Below are 25054 nucleotides of genomic sequence, written 5' to 3'. Positions count from 1 at the left end.
GAAGCCAGTCTTCAGCCAATTCGATTCACTATTGGCTGTGGGCCCGGACAACATCCCAGCTATCGTGCTGAAGACTTGTGCTCCAGAACTAGCCACGCCTCTAGCCAAGCTGTTCCAGTACAGCTACAACACTGGCATCTATCTGACAATGTGGAAAACTGCCCTGGTATGTCCTGTCCACAAAAAGCAGGACAAATCCAATCCGGCCAATTACCACCCCATCAGTCTACTCTCAATCAGCAGCAAAGTGATGGAAGGTGTCATCAACAGTGCAATCAAGCGGCACTTACTCACCAATAACCTGCTCACTGATGCCCAGTTTGGGTTCCGCCAAGACCACTCGGCTCCCAACCTCATTTACAGCCTTGGTCCAAACATGGACAAAGGAGCTGAATTCCAGAGGTGAGGTGAGAGTGACTGCCCTTGACATCAAGGCAGCATTCGACCGAGTGTGGCATCAAGGAGCACTAGTAAAACTGAAGTCAATGGGAATCAAGGGGAAAACGATTCACTGGCTGGAGTCATACCTAACACAAAGGAAGATGGTTGTGGTGGTTGAAGGTCAATCATCACAGCCCCAGGACATCACTGCAGGAGTTCCTCAGGGCAATGTCCTAGGCCCAACCATCTTCAGCTGCTTCATCAATGACATTCCCTCCAACATAAGGTCAGAAATGGGGATGTTCGCTGATGACTGCACAGTGTTCAGCGCCATTCACAACTCCTCAGATAATGAAGCTGTCCATGCCCGCATGCAACAAGACCTGGATGACATTCAGGCTTGGGCTGATAAGTGGCAGGTAACATTCGCGCCACAGAAGTGCCAGGCAATGACTATCTCCAGCAAGCGAGTGTCTAACCACCTCCTCTTGACATTCAATGGCATTACCATCGCCAAATCCCCCACCATCAACATCCTGGGGGTCACCATTGACTAGAAACTTAACTGGACCAGCTACATATATACTGTGGCAACAAGAGCAGGTCAGAGGCTAAGTATTCTGCGGCGAGTGTCTCACCTCCTGACTCCCCAAAGCCTTTCCACCATCTACAAGGCACAAGGGCAGCACGGTGGCATAGTGGTTAGCACTGTTGCCTCACAGCGCCAGGGACCCGGGTTTGAATCCGGCCTCGGGTGACTGTCTGTGTGGAGTTTGCACATTCTCCCCGTGTTTGCGTGGGTTTCCTCCGGGTGCTCCGGTTTCCTCCCACAGTCCAAAGGTGTGCGGGTTAGGATGATTGGCTATGATAAATTGACCCTTAGTGTTAGGGGGATTAAATACGTGGGGTTACGGGGATAGGGTGGGATATGTGTTGGTGTAGGGGTTACGGGGATCGGGTAGGATATGTGTCGGTGCAGGCTCGATGGGCCGAAATGGCCTCTATCTGCACTGTGGGGTTTCTGTGATTCTGTGAAGTAAGGAGTGTGATGGAATACTATACACTTGCCTGGATCACTGCAGCTCCAACAACACTCAAGAAGCTCGACACCATCCAGGACAAAACAGCCCGTTTGATTGGCACCCCATCCACCACCTTAAACATTCACTCCCTCCACCACCGGCGTACCGTGGCTGCAGTGTGTACCATCTACAAGGTGCACTGCAGCAACTCGCCAAGGCTTCTTTGGCAGCACCTCCCAAACCCGCGACCTCTTCCACCTAGAAAGACAAGGGCAGCAGGCGCATTGGAACACAATCACCCCCAATTTCCCCATCAAGTCACACACCATCCTGACTTAGAAGTATATCGCCGATCCTTCATCGTCGCTGGGTCAAAATCCTGGAACTCCCTACCTAACACCACTGTGGGAGTACCTTCACCACACGGACTGCAGTGGTTCAAGAAGGCGGCTCACCACCACCTTGTCAAGGGCAAATAGAAATGGGCAATAAATGCTGGCCTTGCCAGCAATGCCCACATCCCATAAGCGAATTTTTAAAAAAATGAACTCAAGTGATTTAACTATGCCCTCTGTAGACATCTTTTCAGCAGTTAGAATTGACTGGAGAGCATGGGTAGCAATTAAGTCTCTATCCAACAGAGGAAAGTGAATTGATTCATATTGCGAATGTGAGTACACACTCACCACAATTCTCCATCCATAATAGACAGAAAATCAGGGGAGTGGGTTCCTAAATTCTTTGTACATAGAAACATAGAAGATAGGAGCAGGAGTAGGCCATTCGGCCCCTCGAGCCTGCTCTGCCATTCAATGCGATCATGGCTGATCATCCAAATTCAGTACCCTGTCCCTGCTTTCTCCCCTTATCCCTTGATCCCTTTAGCCTTAAGATATATATACAACTCCTTCTTGAATATATTTAATGAATTGGCCTCTACTGCCTTCTGTGGTAGAGAATTCCACAGGTTCACCACTCTCTGGGTGAAGAAATTCCTCCTCATTTCTGTCCTAAATGGCTTACCCCTTATCCTTAGACTGTGACCCCTGGTTCTGGACTCCCCGACCATCGGGAACATCCTTCCTGCATCTAGTCTGTCTAGTCCTGTCAGAATTTTATAAGTTTCAATGAGATCCCCTCTCATTCTTCTAAACTCCAGCAAGTATAAGCCCAATCGACCCAATCTCTCCTCATACGTCATTCCTGCCATCCCAGGTATCAGCCTGGTGAATCTTCGCTGAACTCCTTCCATGGCAAGAACATCCTTCCTCAGATAAGGCGACCAAAACGGCACACAATACTCAAGGTGTGGTCTCACCAAGGCCCTGTACAACTGCAGCAAGACATCCTTGTTCCTGTACTCAAACCCTCTTGCTACGAAGGCCAACATACCATTTGCCTTCTTAACCGCCTGCTGCACCTGCATGCTTACCTTCAGCGACTGGTGCACAAGAACACCCAGGTCTCTTTGCACTTCCCCTTCTCCCAATCTATTGCCATTCAGATAATAATCTGCCTTCCTGTTTTTGCCACCAAAGTGGATAACCTCACATTTAGCCACGTTATATTGCATCTGCCATGCTTCTGCCCAATCACCCAACCTGTCCAAATCATCCTGGAGTTTCTCGGCATCCTCCTCACAGCACACACGCCCACCCAGCTTTGTGACAGCTGCAAACTTGGAGATATTACATCTAGTTCCCTCGTCTAGATCATTTATATATATTGTGAATAGCTGGGGTCCAAGGACCGATCCCTGCGGTACCCCACTAGTCACTGCCTGCCACTCGGAAAAAGACCCGTTTATTCCAACTCTTTGCTTTCTGTCTGCCAACCAGTTCTCTATCCAAGTCAATATATTGCCCCCAATCCCATGTGCCTTAACTTTACACGCTAATCTCTTACATGCTTCCAGCAGTCAAAACTCCAGTCCAGGAGCAGAAATCCATAAAATTACCCTCTTTACATATTGCTAAAGATTGAAATATATGGGGAAAAACATATATTTTACCAGAGCAATAGAAAATCTGGTCATTTGACTTTAACTTTGTACGTCTTATTCTTCCCAATCTGTTACATCTAAAACTCTCATTACTGAACAAAAGTTCAACTTTGGCTACGTCAAAGGGTGCAGTTCTACTGCCATTTTTATGCTGATGCATTGTTGTTTTGATTTTGAGTGCACATCAGCATGAAAGTGGCAAGATAAATTTACCCAGATTTACCCAGTATGTAAAAAGCCCAACAAGAGAGGGAGCACTGCTTGATCTAGTACTGGGAAATGAACCGGAACAGTTAAGAGAAATAGTCGTTGGGGAACATCTAGGCAATAACGATCGCAACACAATTAGGTTTAAGATAAAGATTGAGAAGGACAGAAGCAAGACAAAGACCTAAGTAATACATTGGAAAAAATCTGATTTTAAGGTAATGAAAATGGAACTGGGGAAAGTAAACTGGAAATCTTTACTGACAAAGAAATAGAACAGCAGGGGGAAACATTTAAAACAGTGATCAATAGAGCCCAGGAAAAAATATATCCCATTAAAAAGCAAGAAGAAACTAGTCAGTAATGACACACCATGAATGAAACTAAAGAAAAAAGGCACACACTAAGTGCATAGACAATAAAGCAGAGGATGACAAAAGGGAATACAAAATGGTCAAGAAAGAAGTCAAAAAACCATTAGGAAGGCAAAGAGAAACTATGAAATTAAATTATCAAGCAATAAAAAAATATATATATATATTCTGCAGACACATAAATAACAAAACAAAAATCAGGATAGGGATAGGGCCACTAAGGAATACACATGATAAACTCACAGATAATGATGGCAAAATGGCAGAAATATTAAATAATTTCTTTGCCTCAGTACTTACCAGGGAGACTAACATGGTGGGTATGACATTAGAAGAAGAGATCAAGAAAGATATAAAGACATTTAAGATAGAAAGGGGGAGATAATTGATAAACTACTCAAACTTAGAGAGGATGAAACCCTGGTCTGGATCAATTGCATCCGCGCATATTAGCAGAAGTTAGGGAAGAGATAGCAGAGGCATTCTTACCTATATATATAAATTCATTAGAAAAGGGAATAGTACCAGAGGATTGATGGACAGCTAATGAGATTCCTACATATAAAAAAGGGAGATAGAACAAGTCTAGGGAACTATAGACCAATTAGCTTAATGTCAGTTGAAGAAACGATAATGGAATCCTTACTCAAAGATTGGCAAATAGTGGGAAGTGGTGTTCCACAAGGATCGGTGTTGTTCACCATTTACATAAATAAATCGGAAGTACAATTTCAAAATTTGAGGAGGACATCAAAATAGGGAGAGTAGTTAATACAGAGGAGGACTGCGATAATATACAGGAAGACATTAATAAACTTGCAGAATGGGCATGTAATTGGCAAATGAACTTTAATATAGTAAGTGGGGTACAGAAGCATAGTGGTTAGGTTACTGCACTAGTAATCCAGAGGCCTGCACTAATGATCCGGAGGCATGATCATGATCCCACCATGGCAGCTGGGGTATTTCAATTCAAGTTAATTAAATAAATCTGGAATGAAAAGCTAGTATCAGTAATGGTGACCATGAAACTACCGGATTGTCGTAAAAACCCATCTGGTTCACTAAAGTCTTTTAGGGAAGGAAATCTGCTGTCTTTACCTGGTCTGGCCTATATGTGACTCCAGATCCACAGCAATGTGGCTGACTCTTAACTGCCCTCTTAAATGGCAGCTTACCACCACCACCTTCTCAAGGGCAATTAGGGATGGGCAATAAATGCTGGCCTTGCCATCGGCGTCCACATCCCGCGAATGAATTTTTAAAAAGTGTGAGGTAGTACATTTTGTTAAGAAGAATAAGGAAGCCACATGCTCCTTGAAAAATAAGTGCCTAAATGGTGTAGACGAACAGATGGAGTTGGGGTTACAGATACACAAATCACTAAAAGTAGCAATGCAGGTTAATAAAGCCACAAAAAAAAGGATAGAATTGAAAAGCACAGAAGTTATGTTAAACTTGTACAGAACCTTGGTTAGACCTCACTTGGAGTACTGTTAACTGTTCTGGTCTCCAAATTATAAAAAGGAAATAGAAGCACTGGAGAAGGTGCAAAAAAGATTTACAAGGATGATACCAGAACTGAAAGGTTATATCTATCATAAAAGATTGAACAGGCTGGGGCTCTTTTCTCTAGAAAAGAGAAGACTGAGGGGTGACCTGATAGAGGTCTTTAAGATTATAAAAGGGTTTGAGAGGGTAGATGTAGAGGCAATGCTTTCACTTGTGGGCGAGACCAGAACTAGGGGCCATAAATATAAGATAGTCACTAATAAATCCAATAGGGAATTCAGGAGAAACCTCTTTACCCAGAGAGTGGTTCGAATGTGGAACTCGCTACCACAAGGAGTAGTTGAGCAAATAGCATAGATGCATTTAAGAGGAAGCTAGATAAGCACATGAGGGAGAAAGGAATAGAAGGATATGTTGATGGGGTTAGTAAAAGGGTGGGAGGAGGCTCGTGTGGAGCATAAACAGCAGCATGGACCTGTTGGGCCGAATGGCCTGTTTCTGTGCTGTAAATAGTTTGTAATAGTTTGTAATAAATCAGAAGATTACCCAGTGCAAAATAAAACTTTGAGATGTGAAAACCCCTCCTGGAAGTCACCTCACAGCAGTTTAAAAAAAATGTTTTGGTGTATAATAATTAACATTTAAGGAAAATATTATGTATCAGTATTAAAATTACAAGTCATGAAAAAATAAAATAATTTATTTTCAACTGGATATCAACTATAACCAACTGGATGATGCAGTCAGTTGAACTTTGGGCTTTCACCTCTAGGACCTGGGTTCAAAACTAGACCACAATTTTGGAACAAGAATCTCTTATGTCTGCTGACTTTTAACCCAATTTTTACCCTATCCAGTGGGCAGTTAAAATCGGGGACTTAATCTCTCCGATGCCACTGCCTTCCTATTTAATTTTAACCTGCTGTTTTTAGCAGACAGGTTGGACATTCAGGCCTCAGGAAAAACTGGAGTCGAGTCCTGATGATGTGATTGGAGCCAGATCTACGGGCTGGATTTTCTGGGGGGTCAGCAGGCAGGATGGTCAGGAACCCGCTGTCAACCCGCCACAACATTGGAAGAATTCTCTTACCATCATCTCTACTTCACCTGCCATCTATTCCATCAGCATGGGTGCACTTTATACTGCCTCACCTTGGTCCTCAGAATCCCACCACGATCAGCCACATCACCAACAACAACATCAACCTTCTCCGCAATCACTTGATGCTGCACAGGACAGAGGGCATCAGCACCCGAGCACATTGCTGCCCGGGAGGCCAGGGATGACCTCACCACAGCCAGATTTACTCCACTTGACACTGTACACCCTGGCTGCCACATGATGCGCCAGGTTGGCACCACCCCACACCAACACCATAAAACATCCCTACAATGTCCAATCCATTCCTTTCACACTCATCACCATTGCGGGGGTACCGTTATGTCTCACCATTCACTGAAACTCACTAAGCCACTTCCAAAGATGCACACAAATCTGTCCAAGAACGGAAAGTGTTGAAAATAAAGGTTTCAATGTTTGACAGCACATTAACAGAAACTTTACATGAACACTGGATAAAATGCCCAAATGCCTACCCTTGTGTGTTGTTAGTTGGCATGATTACAGTAGGATGTGGGTGAGAGTGAGGGAAGTGATAATGTAGATAGAGAGGGATGGGTGGAGGTGCAAGGTAAGTTGGTGTGAGTAAGGGTGTGCAGGAGTAGGGTAGGGAAGGCAGAGTGATGGGAATGTGATGAGAGGCACAGCAGAATGAAGGCGAGTGTGGCTTTGTACTAACGTTTTGTGATCTAATGAGATCATTGAAAGGTTTGCGCCACTGCACCCAGGTCCTCCTGACCACATCCCTGTTTGTGTCCTCCTGTGCAATGTGCAACCAGACTGTGTTGTTCTCCTGGGGAGGTCTCTTCCGCCCATCGGAAGGAAAGAGGACCTCTTTGCGTGCTCTGACTCCCTCCATAAGCATATGGAGGGAGTCATGGGAGGGCCTGGGTGCAGCCCTGCACCTCTGTGCAGTGATTGCCAGTGTTTGCAGCACCTCAATGCTGTAGAACACTGACAGCACAAATGTCAAAATAAAGTTGGCCATGATCCCTTTAAGGAAACCGACTGATGACGTGTCTTGAATGACGTCACCATACCCGCTTCCTCTAATTGGATCGGGAAACGCGCTGGGCGGGCTTAACAAGCCCTATCAACGGAAAATCATTTTGGACAGCAGGATGAAGCCAGCAGCGGGGGTCAGGACCCGCCACCGACGTCGCCTACCCCGGACCCGCCGAGGTAAGGAAAATCTTCGCCTACATATTTAAAGCAGGACTCCACATTGTTTTTGCTACATGCTTCCCTGATCTCTGTATTTATACATCACCCCACTACATCACTGCTTTCAGGAGGTCTGTAGACAACTCCTACCAGAATCTTTACTGTTCATTAATTCTACCCATAGTATTTCCACTGCCTGGTCATCCTTACTGCTATAGTTGTGTTTTAAAAAAAATCAATAATGCTGCTCATCCCCCTTTCCCAATGTTATAGTCTTTTCTAAAGATCTTATAACCAGGAATATTTAGCTCCCAATCATGCCCAACTTGTAACCAGGTCGTTGTAATGGCCACTGTCATAAATCGCAACTTCTACAAGAAGTACTACTGAACGGCCAGCTGAGGGTGCTGCCCGAGGAGTATAAATACTCGGGAGTGGGCCCACCTTGGCCAGAGACAGTCTGGAAACAGGAAGCTAGTGACTACTAACTAGACCTCCATGTTTTGTTACGTCAATTAAAGCCTTGCTTTATGTACAACCAAGTGCGTAGTGAGTCTTTATTACATCAGCCACTACATCATCCCCTTTAAGCTGAATTTGTGCTCCTAACTGACTTGTTTTATTTCTTATGCTACGTGTATTCATGTACAGAACTCTTATTTGGGTAACTACCCCCACTCTGCCCATATGTCCAGCTGGTCTTTTCCTCACACTTTTTGACTTACAGTGTAGATTTTCCCTTCCGACCACCTTAACTACTGTAGTTGAAATCTTTTGCCACAGCTCTCTTTACTCTTTACACAAGGACATGGGTGCCTCTCCGGTTTAGCTGAAGGACATGCCGTCTGTACAGCTCTGGCCCCAAAAATGACCCCAGTGGCCCAAAAATCTGAAACTCTCCCCTCTACACCATCCATCCGCCACGTTGACAATCCTAATCTTTCTCTCCCTGTCTGGTCCTACACGTTGCACTAGGAGTAATCCAGAGACTACTGCGCTGGAGGTTCTGCTCCTTAGTCCACAATTTAACTCATTAAAATCCCTTTTCTTGAACCTACTCCTATCGATGTCATTGGTTCCCACATAAACCATGACCTCTGGCTACTTGCCCTACCATTCCAGAACCTTTTGTATTCACTCCGTAATATCTTGAACCCTGGTACCTGAGAAGCAACATACCATTCGGGACTCTGGATCACATCTGCAAAAGGACTTATTTACTCCCCTGACTACAGAATTCCCCGCAATCGCCTATTCTTCCTGACTACTGCTTCCCCCGTGGGATAACACTTGCTCCTCAGTGCCTTGCAGCCGCTCATGAGGAAAATACTCATCACTGAAAGGAGTGTTGCCGAGGTTACTTTCCAGGTTTTGCTGATAATCAAATGTTCCAACATTAGAGAAGTTCTGTTTTATATTTTGATGTAATGTTACACCAGCATAACAATGTTCTGTCAACACTTCAAAACACCATTGCTGAAAAGATTACAACAGAAAGTTACTACTGTTATCACGGTATATTCTGCCTAAGAAGTGCTTTGTTCCCATAGCAACAGTGTAATGTTGAAAGGTTTGTCACAGCCAAGCCATTTACTTGTGCTTCAAAGTAGCAATAGTTGTATTTAGCAAATGGTGCATTGTCTTAGGTAAAATGCGTGTAAAGTATTTCTACCCTCTTTCCATCAGTAGAACCAGATTGAAGATGCAAGGTTTGGTAATATCCTGGCTTGATTGCTATGGTTCTGCCACCGTGGGCTGGATTTTGCCAATGGGGAGTTTTTGGAGGCGGGACTCCCACTTGTCGGGTTTCAGTCCCGCCTCCATCAAATTCTGGCCAACCCACGCTATTTTCCCTTGATTGACCTTGTTAAGCCCGCCCAATTAAGGGAAAGCCAGTTACAGAGGACGTCAGCGTATGACATTTCATCTGCCAAAACTTTTTGACAGATGAATTGTCATCGTTTGACAGCTCTGTGAAGCTGTCAAACACTGACATTCTCTGTAGTTTGATGAATTCTTGAATTCAAGGCTCATCAAACCTCTTTCTTTAGCAGAAATTAGATGATTGTTGCATTGGAGAATGCAGCAGCCATCTGTCATCTTTGCCGGTGAGTTGCGAGAGTCTTCGCATCCCCAACTCTTGAAGCCTGCAGGAAGAAACAAAGGTAAGTAATCTTTTTTTAACACTTTCCACTTACTTCAGATACTCACCTCTCCACACTTGCACCCGTCACTTACCTTCACAGCGCACTTTTGCACTTTTCTGATCCCCACAGACCCACTACTCGCCTCGGTGATCCTGGCGGGATTTGGAGCCTTCGGGAAGCCCGCACTTGTGTGGGCAAAATGGGGATAATCCTCTTATCTGCCTGTTAACTACATGTTAACAGGCAGATAAATGGCACTAATCCCCTTCCCACCTCCAAGGAGACGGGACCCGGCGCGGGTCGGCTACCCGCCTCCTGGCAAGATGGCATGGAAGCGGGTTGGGGACCCGCCCACAAATTCTGCCATTTTCCCGGCAGTCCCGCCTCCAAACCCGCCTCCCCAGGGCTGGCAAAATCCAGCCCAGTGTTTGCATTCATGGTTGATGACAGTACACTGGCAATGATTCACTTCGCGTTTATTTGTCATAAACTTTATGAGAAATATGGGGCCAATAATATGACTGGGCCCCCTATTATCAGGTGCAGAAGCCTGAGGACTGCTCAGTGCCCAATGCACTGAGCACAAGGGAATATTAGCAGGAAACACCTAGGGCTACAGGACCCTGCGCACCAAGTGTGAACAAAGCCCCAAAAATGATGGAGTTAGTGGACTGCCTAAGCAACAGGTGCTTCAGGAGAGGCCCACTTCAAAAATGTTAAATTCAGTCTAGGGTGCCTCTCTCCTTGTTATAGGACCACTCTTACTTTGCTGCCCACGTCTGAGGAGGCCTTCAATAGTTCATACTTCAATTAGGGACATACTGGCCCACAGCTGGACAAAAGAAAGCAGTACTTTTTCAGCAGACAACAGCCCTTCACTGGCTGCTGGCACCTGACATTCTGGTCACTGGCACACTCCCAGTGTTTGCTATGCGTCAGGTGTGTTAATAAGTTGACCTCACAATATTGAGTAACGTGGGTTGATTTGGGCACAGGTGTGGCCAGTGGCTAAGGAACAGTGGTCCTGGCAGCTCTGCACCAGGACTGCATTATAGGCTCACAGATTTTGTATTCTCTCCATAAAGGAGCAGGATAAGTGGAAACACTTATTTAACAAACGTATAACCTTGTCATCGTTTGACCTTGAAACAAATTAACTTTCTATTGTCTTATTACACAGGTGTTGTGATACTTCTGAATATTTACCACCGAACCAAAATCCAACTTGAGCAGGATGTAAGATCGTGATACACAGTAATGAGCATTAAAAGGGATAAAAGATATGTCCCCACATAATGAGGTCAACGACCAAGCTAAGGATTCTACACAATTACAGGAAATCATTACAGTACTTTATCAAATCTACCTGTGAATTAACCCCAACAGAATCTGCATCACTATTTACAGCATGAGGAAGAGGCCTGTGGTGTTACAAGGCACAGTATTGCTAGTAACAAATAATGAATATATTTATGACTGAATAAAGCACAGATAAAATAACGGTAAAATAAATATAATAACCACATAATAACAGTGGCAAAGTTATATAGATTAAACAAATAAACATTTTATTTCATAAGTGAGGCTGAATGCCACAGAACACACCTTTGTATACATTTGCAATACCTTATTAAAATGTGTTCAACCCCAAGAATATCTGTATCACTGCATAGAGGAAGAGGAGAAGGAGGAATTGACTCTGCGGTGTCACTATACACAGTATTGCTGGAAAAAAGATGATTAAACATGAGTAGAACCAGCATCTGCTGTGGCACAGATTCACAGGTTTAAATATGCAGGTCCAGTACTTTACTCATAGATTATGAACTAGTTCATACTATCATCAATAAACAAAAGCAAAGCATAATGGCCCAGAATCTGTGGTTGTAATGACGGCGAAACTGTCAGTGTTCACTGTCATTACTGTGTGAAACTGACAGCAACTTCTGGTGGCCAGCACATGCACGGTTAAATGCGGAAATTCAGAAGTTGCTGCCAGTGATTACCTGCTCCTCCACAGAGTGCGCTGTTGAAGTCCTCGCAGATGAAAAATCTTACAAATCACTTGAATTGACATGAACTTCCATTTTTTACACTCTAATCTCACTGTTAAAAACCTACCAAAAAGTTAAGCCTTGTTGAATGAGGTGTAACTGGGTTTTTAACTGCATACTAAGTCATAATTACTGCTGAACAACCGTTCTGGCCCTGAAAACTAATTTTATATTTGTGGAATGTCAAATTTCTCCATTATGATACAAATTCCTATAGATTTTTAGAATAATTTTTTTTAAAGCTTGTTTATGCTATTTCAGCTTCTACCTTAATCCCATGTGTATGTCGCAATTTTTATTTCACTCTCAAAAATTATTAAAAAGTGCTTTTTACTTCCTGGTTTGCTGTCTGTGAGATTGGCTGCTTAGCCTGCTTAATGACATCACTGTTGCTGGATGCCGGCGATCTCCTATACATGGTGCCAGAATGAAATTAACATCAAGAAAGGTGAAATCCACGCCACAGAGATCGCTAAATCTTTGTGGGCAGCTTCATTCGAGGTCAGCAGTGAGCGCCATCACTTTGCCGCTGACTGCAAAATCCAGGACACTGTTCTTCAAAACATCTGAATTGTTTTAAGTTGTAAAATGTATAATAGATGGAAAATCATGGACCGTGTACCAAATGCCTAGTGCATGGTACCAACTGGCAAGGCTTCTGTTGGTAATATGCATTCATGAAATCAGCCCTCTGGCACACTGGGAAGCTGAGTAAAATGCTATTGTACTTTAATTTCTCTCCAGCCAGATAGATAGAATCCATGTATCTTATTAGGCCTTGGGGATGGAGAGCTTAGAGAATAGAAATGTTACACAGATGTAGAGTAGGCTGTTCTTTAGGCTACAGCTCAGGTGAAATTTAAGGTTCCTGTAAGGTATTGTAGCAATACTCTGACCGCACTGCCCGAGGGTGCCTGGTACTAGATAGGCAAAGGAAAATGTTCCACTTGATAGAACTATCACCTCTCACAAAGAAAAGCAAACAAAACAAATGCACTCTGTAAATCTATCAAACTCTTCAGGCTCATGATAACATTTGCGTCCGTCAGATATCTTCACATATATACTCAATGAAAGCTTTTACATGCAGATACTGCTGAAGGATGAAAAGAACGGTGTCTCTGAATCATTACAAGATTTAAGTCAGTGGCATACTGCACCTAGCACAGTGAATTGTGACTGCATGTCCGAACTTGATCATATACAGCTTCAGGTTTTTTTAAATTCTAGAAACATGACAATAAAAAGATTACCCTGTGTCACATAAATCACGTGTCACATCTGTGTAACAAATGATTCCTGTATTCTAATAGTTCTTACTTTGGCCCCATTAAAAACACAACAATCCTCACTCAGAATAATAAAATTGTTGATATGAATTTTGCACCACATACTTTAGCTCTTTCTGCAGATGTGTTGTATCAGTGGGTGGCTCATCTGTACCATCAGATTGCAGAGGTGAAGAACAAGAAGTTGCGGATGGGAGAAGAGGATCGACGCGTTCTCCACAATCACAAGGCACAGAAACACTGAAACATAAAAAACACGATCAACAATACATCTCAAAACATGCTTTAACTTCCTAAAAACCTGCTGGTTACAATTTACAACAACGCTATCAATTATTCAATACAGCAATCAAAAATGATTAAAATCTTAAAAGACACCACTGTACCATTAAAATGACTGACAAGTGATTTCACCAAAATTTGTAAGCAAGAGAGACCAATTGTATGATGATGCCTTTATATCCTTGGTGAATGCTAAAAGCTACCAATGGACCTGACCAGGTGTGGCATACTTGTGTACTAAATAACAACAGAAAATGCTGGAAAAACTCAGCAGGTCAGGCAACATCCGTGGACAGATATTTGAGTTGACGTTTCGGGTCGAACCCTTCTTCAAAACTGGAAAGAAAAGATAGATCGGAGGCAGGGCTGCGATCGGACAAAAGAATAAAAGAAACAAAAGAAGTAAAAAAGAGACAATAAAAGGTGTTAGAAGCTAGACGAGATGGTAATAGGCTGAGATTGGGTGTAAAGTGTACTGGCAGGGCAAGGGATAGCTGCCAGGTGTGAGAGCGAAACAAAAGAGCGAAACAAAAGTCCGTAAGGGTGACCCCGAGCTTCCGGTTGCCTGTCATTTTAATTCAACGCTCCATTCCCACTCGGACCTCACCGTCCTTGGCCTCTTGTATTGTTCCACGGAAGCTCAACGTAAACTCGAGGAACAGCACCTCATCTTCCGATTAGGCACTCTGCAGCCTTCCGGACTCAATATCGAGTTCAACAATTTCGGATCATAACCTCAGCCCCTATTTCATTTTTTCTTGTAATTTTTCCACTCCTTTCACCACCCCCCCCTTTCCTTTTGTTTTGCTCTCACACCTGGCAGCTATCCCTTGCCCTGCCAGTACACTTTACACCCAATCTCAGCCTATTACCATCTCGTCTAGCTTCTAACACCTTTTATTGTCTCTTTTTTACTTCTTTTGTTTCTTTTATCCGATCGCAGCCCTGCCTCCGATCTATCTTTTCTTTCCAGTTTTGAAGAAGGGTTCGACCCGAAACGTCAACTCAAATATCTGTCCACGGATGTTGCCTGACCTGCTGAGTTTTTCCAGCATTTTCTGTTGTTATTTCGGATTTCCAACATCTGCAGTATTTTGCTATCATACTTGTGTACTATGCAGGTTAGTACTAACTTGTTAGTTAAATATTAAATTGCAGGAGGATCCATATTGTAACCTGTTTTGTATAAAAATGTTATTGAGGATTAATATCCACGGCTATTTCTATTAATGACTTTCCTTTTCCAATTTCCTTGCCATTTATCCTTTCCTCTCCTGAAGGCGCTGACTCTCAGACATATCTGATTCCTCAGTCGCCGGCAGCCCTCTGGTATCTCAACCAAATGTCTCTTCTTCACGCATGAACCGAGACAGTGAATTTCAGCAGAATATTCAACTGTGAAGGCTATCCCCACTCAGTTGGATCCAGTTCTCGCCTGACATCCATACATGCACAGGGGTAGATTTTCACCTTCACCGCCTGGCCAGTAATCGGGCTGGGCGGACTTCACACCCTTTACGGAACCCGCCTGATTTTTCATTCTATTAATTTTGATGGAATGCAAATCAAGCCGGACATACAACCCACCCAGCTAGTGAAGTCAAAAATCTACCCCATGGACTTTCCAGCAGGGAATACAGGAAAGTGATCACAAGCAGGAACTATGGCAACATTTTTCCCTTTCTACTTTCGGGGCCCTGAGACTAAGGCCACGATTTTCTCCGTGGAGGCGGGTTGGCATCGGGAAGGGTGCTCAGCGGGTTCCGGATCCGCTGCCGGCCCCAGCCGGCCTGCTAACACAATTTTTGGTTAGTTGGGCTAGTTCTGCCCGCCGTGTGGGTTACCCGCCCTCATCACAAGGTGCGGGTCTGTTCAGCTGCTCTGCTGACGCGTTTGCAGCCGGAGTATTTAAGGGGGCCATTTCACATTTACATCTGAAGTCGTTTCTGCTGCTCCTGACTGCTGCTGCTGCTCACTATGTCTTCAGAGAGACAGAAGGCAGCTCCCCGCTTCAACGAGGAATCCCTGCATGCTCTTGTGGAGGGAGTCAAAGGTTGTTGGGAGGTCCTATACCCAGGACATGGAAGAAGGAAATCTCCTTAGCAGACGAAGGCAGCCTGGCTGCGAATAGCTGAGGAGGTCAGTGCCAGGTCCATGGTAAGACGCACCTGGGTCCAGTGCAGAAAAAGGTTCAATGATCTCCTGTGCACAGGAAAAGTGAGTATAAAAGCGCACTTACCTTAATTCTGCTATGTCTGTCATCACTTCCCCATCACTCTGCATTGCCAACCCACCCCCTGCACATCCTAACTCAACCCAGCATCACTTGCACCATCAACCATCCCTCCCCATCTACAGAATCACTTCCCCATCTAACACTCCCTCACACTCACCCTCAGGGTTATGCAATGACAACAACTACCAACTCAAAAGGAAGGAACTTGGTAATGGGAACCCACTCCATCATAGTCTCCCTCTAAACATCTATCCTATCCATTCTATGTACTCATTCCATCACTGTCACTGAAACTCCACTTCTTTCCCTCTTTGCAGGAAAAGAGATCCCACAATAAGAGGGAGAGGGAGAGAACAGGAGGAGGACCACCATCAATGGCGTAGCCGACCAACGCTGAGGAGGCGGCTTTTGAAATTATGGGATCAGTGGAACAGCTCGAAGTGGGGGACAGAGAGACGGGCTCAGTTGAACAACCTGTTGACAGAATGCTTCTCCATCCATCTTATTTGGTTTTCATGAGTGACACATATGGCATCCGATGTCAATAGAAATTTAATGCTCATCGTGTGCACAATGGGATGTGTCAGCAATCTACATATCACATGTTTAACTCATATCTTTACACTCCCACAGGACCAACAAGAGCCCACCTCCCTACAGTCCAGGAGGAAAAGCAGGAGGACTCCTCAGAGGATGCTGCATCCTCTGAGGGAGCAGCGTCAGCAGCAATCAGCGCATCCAGCACCAGTGCAGTGACGCACACCAAGGTGAGTCATTCGCGAGATAGAGTAGTGTTGTCACCTGGTGTATCACAATGCACGGGTGAGCAAGAGCAGATGGTGGAGACAGGGACAGCAGTGGGGAGTCCTCGTCGGAGGCTGCAGGACGCTCTACGTTCTGCTCAGCTGCATGTAGACACTGAGTCTTGGGGACCATCCAGAAAGAGAGCGGTGCTGGAGTTTCAGGAACAAGTGCAGGAGGCTCTGACTGAGTTTGCAACCACGGTGACTGCGTGTGTGCAGAGAATGGAGGAGTCCATCTCAAACAAGAGCAATGCCATTGTGCACGCAATGGTGAATGCAAGTACCGCCATGGAAAGGATGGCAACCTCCATGGAGGACATAAATCGCCAGACTCAAACCAACATGGTGACTCTACTAGATAAATGGTCAGCTATGGAGGATAGATGAGCATCTATCATGGAGAGGAACCAGAGGCCCATGGACGTTTCCGTTATGAGAACTGTCAGTACAGAGACGGGTCCTCGTGGCCCCACTGATAATAATAATAATAATAATAATTCAACTTTCTTGTCATTGTACAATGCACAAGTACATGAACAACGAAATGTGATCTTGCAAGCTCCCATGAGTCCAGTACAAATAACATTAACATTAAACGTAAATAGCACCATCCTGGGAGAAGCAAAGCCGCTGCGTCTGTGCGCGCCGCCATTCCATTTCCACCATTCCTCCTGTCCGACAATCTTCAGCCCAACGCCCGGGCCTGCTCACCAGCCGCCCCTCCCGGGTGCTCTCCAGCTACTTGCTAGCAGAGAAGTGCGGGTGGCCCATGAGAGGGATGGTGGTGGGAGGCGATATGCAAGTGGGGGCTCCTCTCCCAGCACTCAAACTTCCAGCCCCTTGCCAACCCATCGGTCAGAGCCCCAGATAAGCACCCAAGCAGTGATGGCTGAGTCTGCCCCTGTGCACCCGCAGGAGGAGCAGACTTTGGCAGGGCCTTCACAGGCACCAAAACCCAGAGGATGACTGCCAAAGACGTCCAAGCAGGCACAGCAGGGAGGCGAGCAGGCTGTCTCTACATCTGCTGAAGCCACGGGGGAGCACAACGTAGATGCACACGTAAGAGAAAGCTGACACATAAATAAGCACAAGGGTTCTCATTTTGGGTGTTCTGATAGAATTCATTGTGAAGTTTCTGTTCTTTTCTTAAGTTGTAATAAATTAATGTTGCATGAATGTTTGACATTGTTGCCAAATGAGGTGGTACAGTGAAGGCTAAGGGTGCTTTTTATGTCCAGCAATGCAGGTGACAGTGGATATAGAGTTAACACCACATACTTGCAGCCTAAACACAGAATGGCCATGATTTTGCCGGAGCTCAGAGGGCGGGTTTGGAGTTGGGTCAGAGGTTAAAATCATTTTGATTGATGGCAGGTTCCAAACCCACCGTCATCCCGCCTCCACACAACCTTCCCAAGTGTTGGATCCCCGATTTGCGAATGGACCCAACATCTAGCAGTGGGAAACGGATTAAAGGCAATTAACTGCCTATTAACAGGTACTTGTCAGCAATTTTCAGGGTCTTTTTCGATTTTCCAGCTTCTGGGTCGGGTTTTACGACGTCCGGACAACACGCCAGGTAAGTGTGGCGTGTTGTGAGTCTGGTCTGATGTTTGTAAAAAGATGACAGCTGCAGAAGTGGTGTCAAGGATGTCATGTTGCACATGGTGAGTTTCAGAGCAAAGAAAATGTTGGTTACTGCATTTTTTATACATATACAGATTTCTTTCGCTTACAAGTTTTTAAATCCAACTGTATGTCCAGTGCCACCTCATTGGGAGACCCTCTCTCACCAGTGACAGATCGCTTCTGTCATCTCACTTGCAGCTGCCATCTATTCCAGCAACATCGGAGCCAATGAAACAATCAGACCTTGGTCCTCTGAATCCTTCCACGATCAGCCCCAACACCAACATCCCCAACACCAACATCACCAACCTTCTCCGCCAACACCAACATCACCAACCTTCTCCGCCATCACCTGATGCTGCACTGGACACAGGGCATCAGCCCCTGACAACATTGCTGGCCGGGGGGCCAGCGATGGCAACACCATGGCCAGACTTTCTTCCCTTGATGCTGTAAACCCTGGCTACCACATGATGCGCCAGGTTGACACCATCCCACACCAGCATCGTAAAGCATCCCTTTAATGTCCAAGCCATTCCATGCACACACATCACTATAGCGGGGTGGGGTTGGGGGGGGGGTGGGGGGAGGGGAGTTATGACTGAACAATCACTGGAACTCAGTAAGACATTTCTCCCTGCTCAGATCTGTCCAATAAGGAGCACTTTTTGAAAAAGAGATTTCACTGTATGACAACACATTACCAGAAACTTCACATGGACATTGGCTAAACCTCTCAAGTGCCCACCCTTGTGTGTTGTTAGTTGGTATGATTGCAGTAGAATGAGGGTGAGTGTGAGGGGTGGCTAGTGAGATGGGGAAGTGATAAAGTAGATAGAGAGGGTTGGGTGGAGGTGCAAGGTAAGTTGGTGTCCTGGGGAGGTCTCTTCCGCCCTTGGAAGGGAAGAGAATCTCCCTACATACTGTGACTCCCTCCATAAGCATATGGCGGGAGTCATTGGAGAGCTTGAGTGCAAGAGTTCACCTTTGTGCACTGATTGTCAGTGTTTTCAGCACCTCAATGCTGTCAAACACTGAAAAATCAACTGTCAAAATAAAATTGTGCATGGTCTCTTTAAGGAAACCGGCAGATGACACGTCATCAAATGACGTCATCAGACCCGCTTCCTGTTAATTGGCCGGTAAGACCGCAGGGCGGGCTTAACAAGGCCAATCAAGGTAAAATCACGTCTGCAGAGTGGAGGCAGCTGGGGGCAGGACTGGAACCCAGAAACCAGGTGACCTGTCCCCATCCTGACACTGCTGAGAAAATCGCAGCCAATGTGTCACTCAAATTGTTAAATCACCAACCTCTGACATTTGAAATTGACCAGGTTTGAGAGTGCAGCTTTTAGACTGCAATTGCAGCTGTGAAGTTTCCAGCTCGTTGGTCTTCCCGACACACTTACCTGGCTCGTGAAACCCGACACAAAACTTGGAAAATTGCAAAAAGCTGTCAATATAGCTCTAAACAAGCACTTAACAAGGAGTTAAGTGCCTTAAATCCCTTACCCGCTGCTTGGTGTCGGGTCTGTTGTGAGATCGCAGACACGACAATCCTGAACCTCAGACGGAGGCAGGTTTGCGGCGGCTTTCCAACTCGCCGTCAATCATTGCAACTTTAACACCTGACCCGCCTCTGAACCTGCCCTCCGAACACCGGCAAAATCGCGGCCTAAGTGTTGCTCTCCCAGTTGGGTTCAGTTATCTCAGCACAGGAATCAAGCCTGGAACCATCTGCTTATATGCCTTAGTGCTACATTAGGGGATTTACCAATGAGCCATCAGTAGAGTTAGATTAGGAACCTTTCTGTTTGCACACATTGGAGTCTCATGCAGGAAATGCCACCTAAAAAGCATACAAAAATTTCCCAAGACCCTACGATGTGAAGTTTGATAAGCACAGGTAATATCAACCACTCCAACCTGTGAACAGATATGGCATAACAGCAGGAATCGTTATAATGATCATCAACAACAACTTCTATTTATATAGCGCCTTTAACGTAGTAAAACATCCCAAGGCGCTTCACAGGAGTGTCATAAAACAAAATTTGACACGAGCTGCATAAGGAGAAATTAGGGCAGATAACCAAAAGCTTGGTCGAAGAGGTAGGTTTTAAGGGGCTTCTTAAAGGAGGAAAGAGAGGTAGCAAGGCGGACAGGTTTAGGCAGGGAATTCCAGAGCTTAGGGCCTAGGCAACTGAAGGCATGGCCACCAATGGTTGAGTGATTATAATCAGGGATGCTCAAGAGGCCAGAATTAGAGGAGCGCAGATATCTCGGGGGGGGTTTGTGGGGTTGAATGAGATTACAGAGATAGGGAGGGGCGAGGCCATGGAGGGATTTGAAAACAAGGATGAGAATTTTAAAATCGACGCGTTGTTTAACCGGGAGCTAATGTAGGTCAGTGAGCACAGGGGTGATGGGTGAACGGGACTTGGTGCGAGTTAGGACACGGGCAGTCGAGTTTTGGATCACCTCAAGTTTATGTAGGGTAGAAAGTGGGAGGCCAGCCAGGTGTGCGTTAAAATAGTCAAGTCTAGAGGTAACAAAGGCATGGATGAGGGTTTTAGCAGCAGATGGGCTGAGGCAGGGGCAGGGATGGGAGATGTTACAAAGGTGGAAATAGGCGATCTTAGATATGGCGCGGATATGTGGTCGGATGCTCATTTCAAGGTTAAATCTGACACCAAGGTTGTGAACAGTGTGGTTCAGCCACAGACAGATGCCAGGGAGAGGGATGGAGACGATGGCTAGGGAACAGAGTTTGTGACGGGGACCGAAGACAATGGCTTCGGTCTTCCCAATATTTAAATGAAGGAAATTTCTGCTCATCCAGTACTGTATGTCGGACAAGCAGTCTGACAATTTAGAGACCATGGAGGGGTCGAGAGAGGTGGTGGTGAGGTAGAGCTGGGTGTCATCACCGTACATGTGGAAAATGACACTGTGTCTTCGGATGATGCCGCCGAGAAGCAGCATGTAGATGAGAAATAGGAGGGGGCCAAGAATAGATCCTTGCGGGACACCAGAGGTAACGATGCGGAAGTGGGAAGAGAAGCCATTGCAGGTTATTCTCTGGCTATGATTAGATAGATAAGAATGGAACCAGGTGAGTGCAGCCCCACCCAGCTGGATGACGATGGAGAGGCATTGGAGGAGGATGGTGTGGTCAACCGTGTCAAAGGCTGCAGACAGGTTGAGCAAGACGAGGAGGGCTAGTTTACCTTTGTCATAGTCACAAAGGATGTCATCTGTGACTTTGGTAAGAGCCGTTTTGGTACTTTGGCAGGGGCGGAAACCTGATTGGAGGGATTCAAACAAGGAGTTCCCGGAAAGATGTGCATGGATTTGGGAGGTGGCAACATGCTCAAGGACTTTGGAGAGGAAAGGGAGGTTGGAGATGGGGCGGTAGTTTGCAAGGACGGAGGGGTCAAGGGTTGGTTTTTTTGAGGAGAGGGGTGACGATGGCAGATTTGAAAGAGAGGGGGACAGTACCTGAGGAGAGAGAATCGTTAACAATATCAGTTAACATGGGACATCATAACAGAAGACTTCACCACATTGCCAACTTGTAGGTCCTCACCAGTACCAAAAGTCACTTTATAACATAAACAAGATAACCTTTGAAAGCTTTGAAGCTTCTTCAGTTTGAATAACTACAGCTGAAGCTAGTTTATGTTATGCCCTTAACTATGCTTGATATAAATTGATATAAATCAATGACAATCACACACAATAATATTAAGTCAAGTAAGTTTATTTCACAAAAATGGATGTGTCTGCTGAACTTTACTTAATTTATTTCTGTATCGACCTTATCCAGCCTGTGTGCGCTCCTTCCCCATGTGTGCTCAATTGGCTGACTTTGTAAACTTTAAACTTCAGGCCCCGATTTTCGGCTTGTGTGGGGAATGGTCGGATTTCCCCGAATGTGGGTTTTCTGACACACATAAAAAAGTGTCAGTCAGCGCCATGCAATTTTCCCTCAAGAGGCCAATTAATTCCCAGCATGTGAGAAGCCTTGCTAATTGTCGAATTCGAGTCAGAAATCCCCACAGTATGATGTCATCATTCGTGGTGCTTTCAAGGTCCATAGCAAGCACTGCATCCTCTGAAGGCTTCCAAACGAACCACACAGGATAGCAGAGGAGCCTGCAGCAGCTGTGGGCAGTGCCAGACCCCGAGCTGCCTCCAAATTCGACGAAGCTTCACTGCAGGCATTATTGGATGGGGTTAGGGCCCACAGGGAGGTTCTCTTCCCTAGGTCAGGGAGGAAGAGGCCTCCCACTGAGACCAATGCTGCATGGATGCAGGTGTCAGCAGATGCCAACTCGCTGGGAGTCACCAGAAGAACCTTGGCATTACATCTCTATCTCCTTCCTTTACTCCCCCACAGTACCATCCAGAGCCCCCGTCCTCACTGTGGAGGAGGAAGAGGCTGTGCAACCAGACTCCTCAGAGGAAGCTCCAACCTCTGAGGGCGCAGCGTCAGCAGAAGTAAGTGCACCCAGCACCAGCGCAGACACTCACACCTCAGGGGGACCTTCGGGACATAGAGTAGTGTTGTCACCTGGTGTTTCACAGCTCACAAGTGAGCCTCAGCAGATTCTGGAGACAGGGACAGCAGTGGAGAGTCCTCGTCGGAGGGCGCAGGACTCTGCCAGCTCAGCTCAGCTGCGCTGCATGTCGACCCTCTGCCTCTGGGTCCATCCGCAAGAGAAGAGGTGATGGATCTCCATGCACAGATGCAGGAGTCTCTGGCAGGTTTTGTCTCCAGGGTCACTGCGAGTGTGGAGCGAATGGAGGAGTCCATAGCGACCATGAGCAGAGCCTTTGTGGAGTCATTGGCGCATGAACGCATCACCACGGAAAGGTTGGCAACCTCCATGCAGGAGATAACTCGCCAGGGTACGGAAAACATGGTGAGTGCTCATAAGAGAATGACATCTCTTGAGGAGCATTGGCCATCTGTTGAACAGAGAAACCAGATCCTCATGGAAGTCCTTCTGAGTAGGACTGCCAGTGCAGATACGGGTCCCCATGGCCCCCTAAAGCACAGCAAGGTGCTCTCAAGCCACTTCCAAGCGCTGGCCCCTTCTGGCCTGTGCAACTTCAGGTGAGTGAGCAGCAGCCTGGTGCTCATCATGCTGTTCCTGGTTCTGCTGCTGCCGCCTCTGCTGCTGGAGATCCTCTAATGGCAAGAAGGGAAGGAAAAAAAGGCGTCCCACGCTTCTCGTAGATGCCTCCGCTGAGGAAGCGCTGAGTGAGGGTGGCGAGAGGGGCTTCCCAGGAGATCGCATTGGAGAAGTGTGTGAGGCTCCAACCTTCCACAGCTGTGCCTAAGCCTTGAAGAAGTAGCCCCAAACCTGCAACAACAAGGTCCTTCAACATACAAGTGCTGGCCCTTTAAATCGCAGCTTCTCCTTACCTGCAGCTGACAGCTAGCAAGCTTCACGCCAGCTCTCAGCAGCGGGGTTCCCCGCAGGCGGGTTTCAGGTGGGGAAAGCCCCAAAGTCGCAACGGCACGGGAAAATCAACTTCAACAAGCAGATAATTGCTTGTTAGTGCTCCGATGACCAGTCCTGCCAGCGGCGGCCGGGACTGAAGCAGGGCGCGGGGAAACGGCAGTCCAAAAGTCGGACGGGGCGGGGAATCAGGCGGGGGGGGTCCCAACCCACTTTTTGGCCCCCGGCCGCATGGAAAGCCGCCCAACGGCGGCCAGAAAATCGGGGCCATTTTAAGTGGAGATGTTCTAGGGCTAGCATTAGACATGTCCAATTCTCCAGTGAGAGAATGAGCTCCAGATGGGACAGTGCCACTAACTGCTGTTTCTACCTCAGGGACACTGAAGCCTTCGGTCATCTCAATGGAGAACTCCCAGAATCCTGCTATTACTCCAAAGGAAGCTAAGCTTACATTTGACAACAACAATGTCATGATGCTAACCAACGAATGGCTCAGTGGGTAATTATGCAAGATGGAATCCAGTCTCTCCATGTTTTGCTGCACTGGGAATTGTAGGTCTCTAGTGCCTATTTCCACATTAAATAATGGACTTCCTTCCTGAACCTTCTTTAGTCTGTGAGCAGTCTCATTGTCTTTTGAGTTTGACAAGGGAAGTAACAAATGGTTCCTCTTCTGACAGTGGCACTGGGTTAAAAATTCGGTATCGCCGCGCCAGGTCTTTAGTGCCCGAAATTTTGCGCTCGCCCGGATTCCCGTAGCGCCCGCCTGAAATTCAGTTGCGCCGCCCCAAGACGGAGGCGGGCGCTATTGCAGGGTTTGGCCGCCTCGTTTGGGGCGATGAAAGTCAGTTTCAGGCGTCCAGCTGCCGCTGCGGCACCCGATGCGGTGCGGCAGGCTGGGGTACTGCAGGCCTCCTCCTTCTCTTAAGGAGGAGCTGCCTGCAGCCGTGAGATCGCCGCTGGATTCCCCCGGCAAATGAGCCCGGCACCACGGAGAAGTGCCGGGCTCGCGGGAGTCAGACACCAATGCCGCGGGGGGGTGGTGCAGGAGTCCGGGGAGGGAGGTGCGGCCAGGCGGCCGCCGGGAAAGCGGCCGGCCGCCCCTCCACTTTATGCGCCGGCCTCTCGGAGCTGCAAGGCACCGTTTCTCAAACACTGTTTGCGGCCGCTACGGGCGAGGCGGCCGCAACTGAATTTGGCCACCGGCATGGAATAGCATTGGAACCGGGGCGCTGCGCACACCGATGACGTCATCGGTGCCGGCGCAGCGCTACCGGCTAACGCCGATGTTAGGGACCAACTGAATTTCGGGCGCTAAAAAACTTCCGGCGCAAACCACTCTATAGCCAATAAGTGGGCGC

At 46.6% G+C, this 25054-nt stretch overlaps 1 protein-coding gene across 12 annotated transcripts in view; it reads right to left on the bottom strand.

The window, feature by feature from the left end:
* Positions 1 to 25054, bottom strand: part of LOC147113459 (uncharacterized) — a 364793-nt gene that overhangs the window by 173136 nt on the left and 166603 nt on the right. For 11 of the 12 annotated variants that reach the window (XR_015079214.1, XM_085994578.1, XM_085994586.1 and 8 more), the window contains 2 exons: positions 13378 to 13512; positions 11556 to 11654 (listed from right to left, as the gene is read on the bottom strand). Coding sequence is in view for 11 of the 12 variants with exons in the window: in XM_085994578.1 (XP_085850704.1) it covers positions 11556 to 11654; positions 13378 to 13512 (234 nt within the window). In the remaining variant the exon portion in view is untranslated. The remainder of the gene's footprint in view (positions 1 to 11555; positions 11655 to 13377; positions 13513 to 25054) is intronic. The other variant, XM_085994584.1, reaches the window with a different exon arrangement.

The sequence above is a fragment of the Somniosus microcephalus genome, chromosome 8, assembly GCF_052327205.1.
Source record: "Somniosus microcephalus isolate GS21.2 chromosome 8, FLI_Smic_1.0, whole genome shotgun sequence".
NCBI classification, from domain to species: Eukaryota; Metazoa; Chordata; class Chondrichthyes; order Squaliformes; family Somniosidae; genus Somniosus; species Somniosus microcephalus.
Note: the sequence above shows the minus strand (reverse complement) of the source record. Positions and strands in the feature narration are given on the sequence as shown.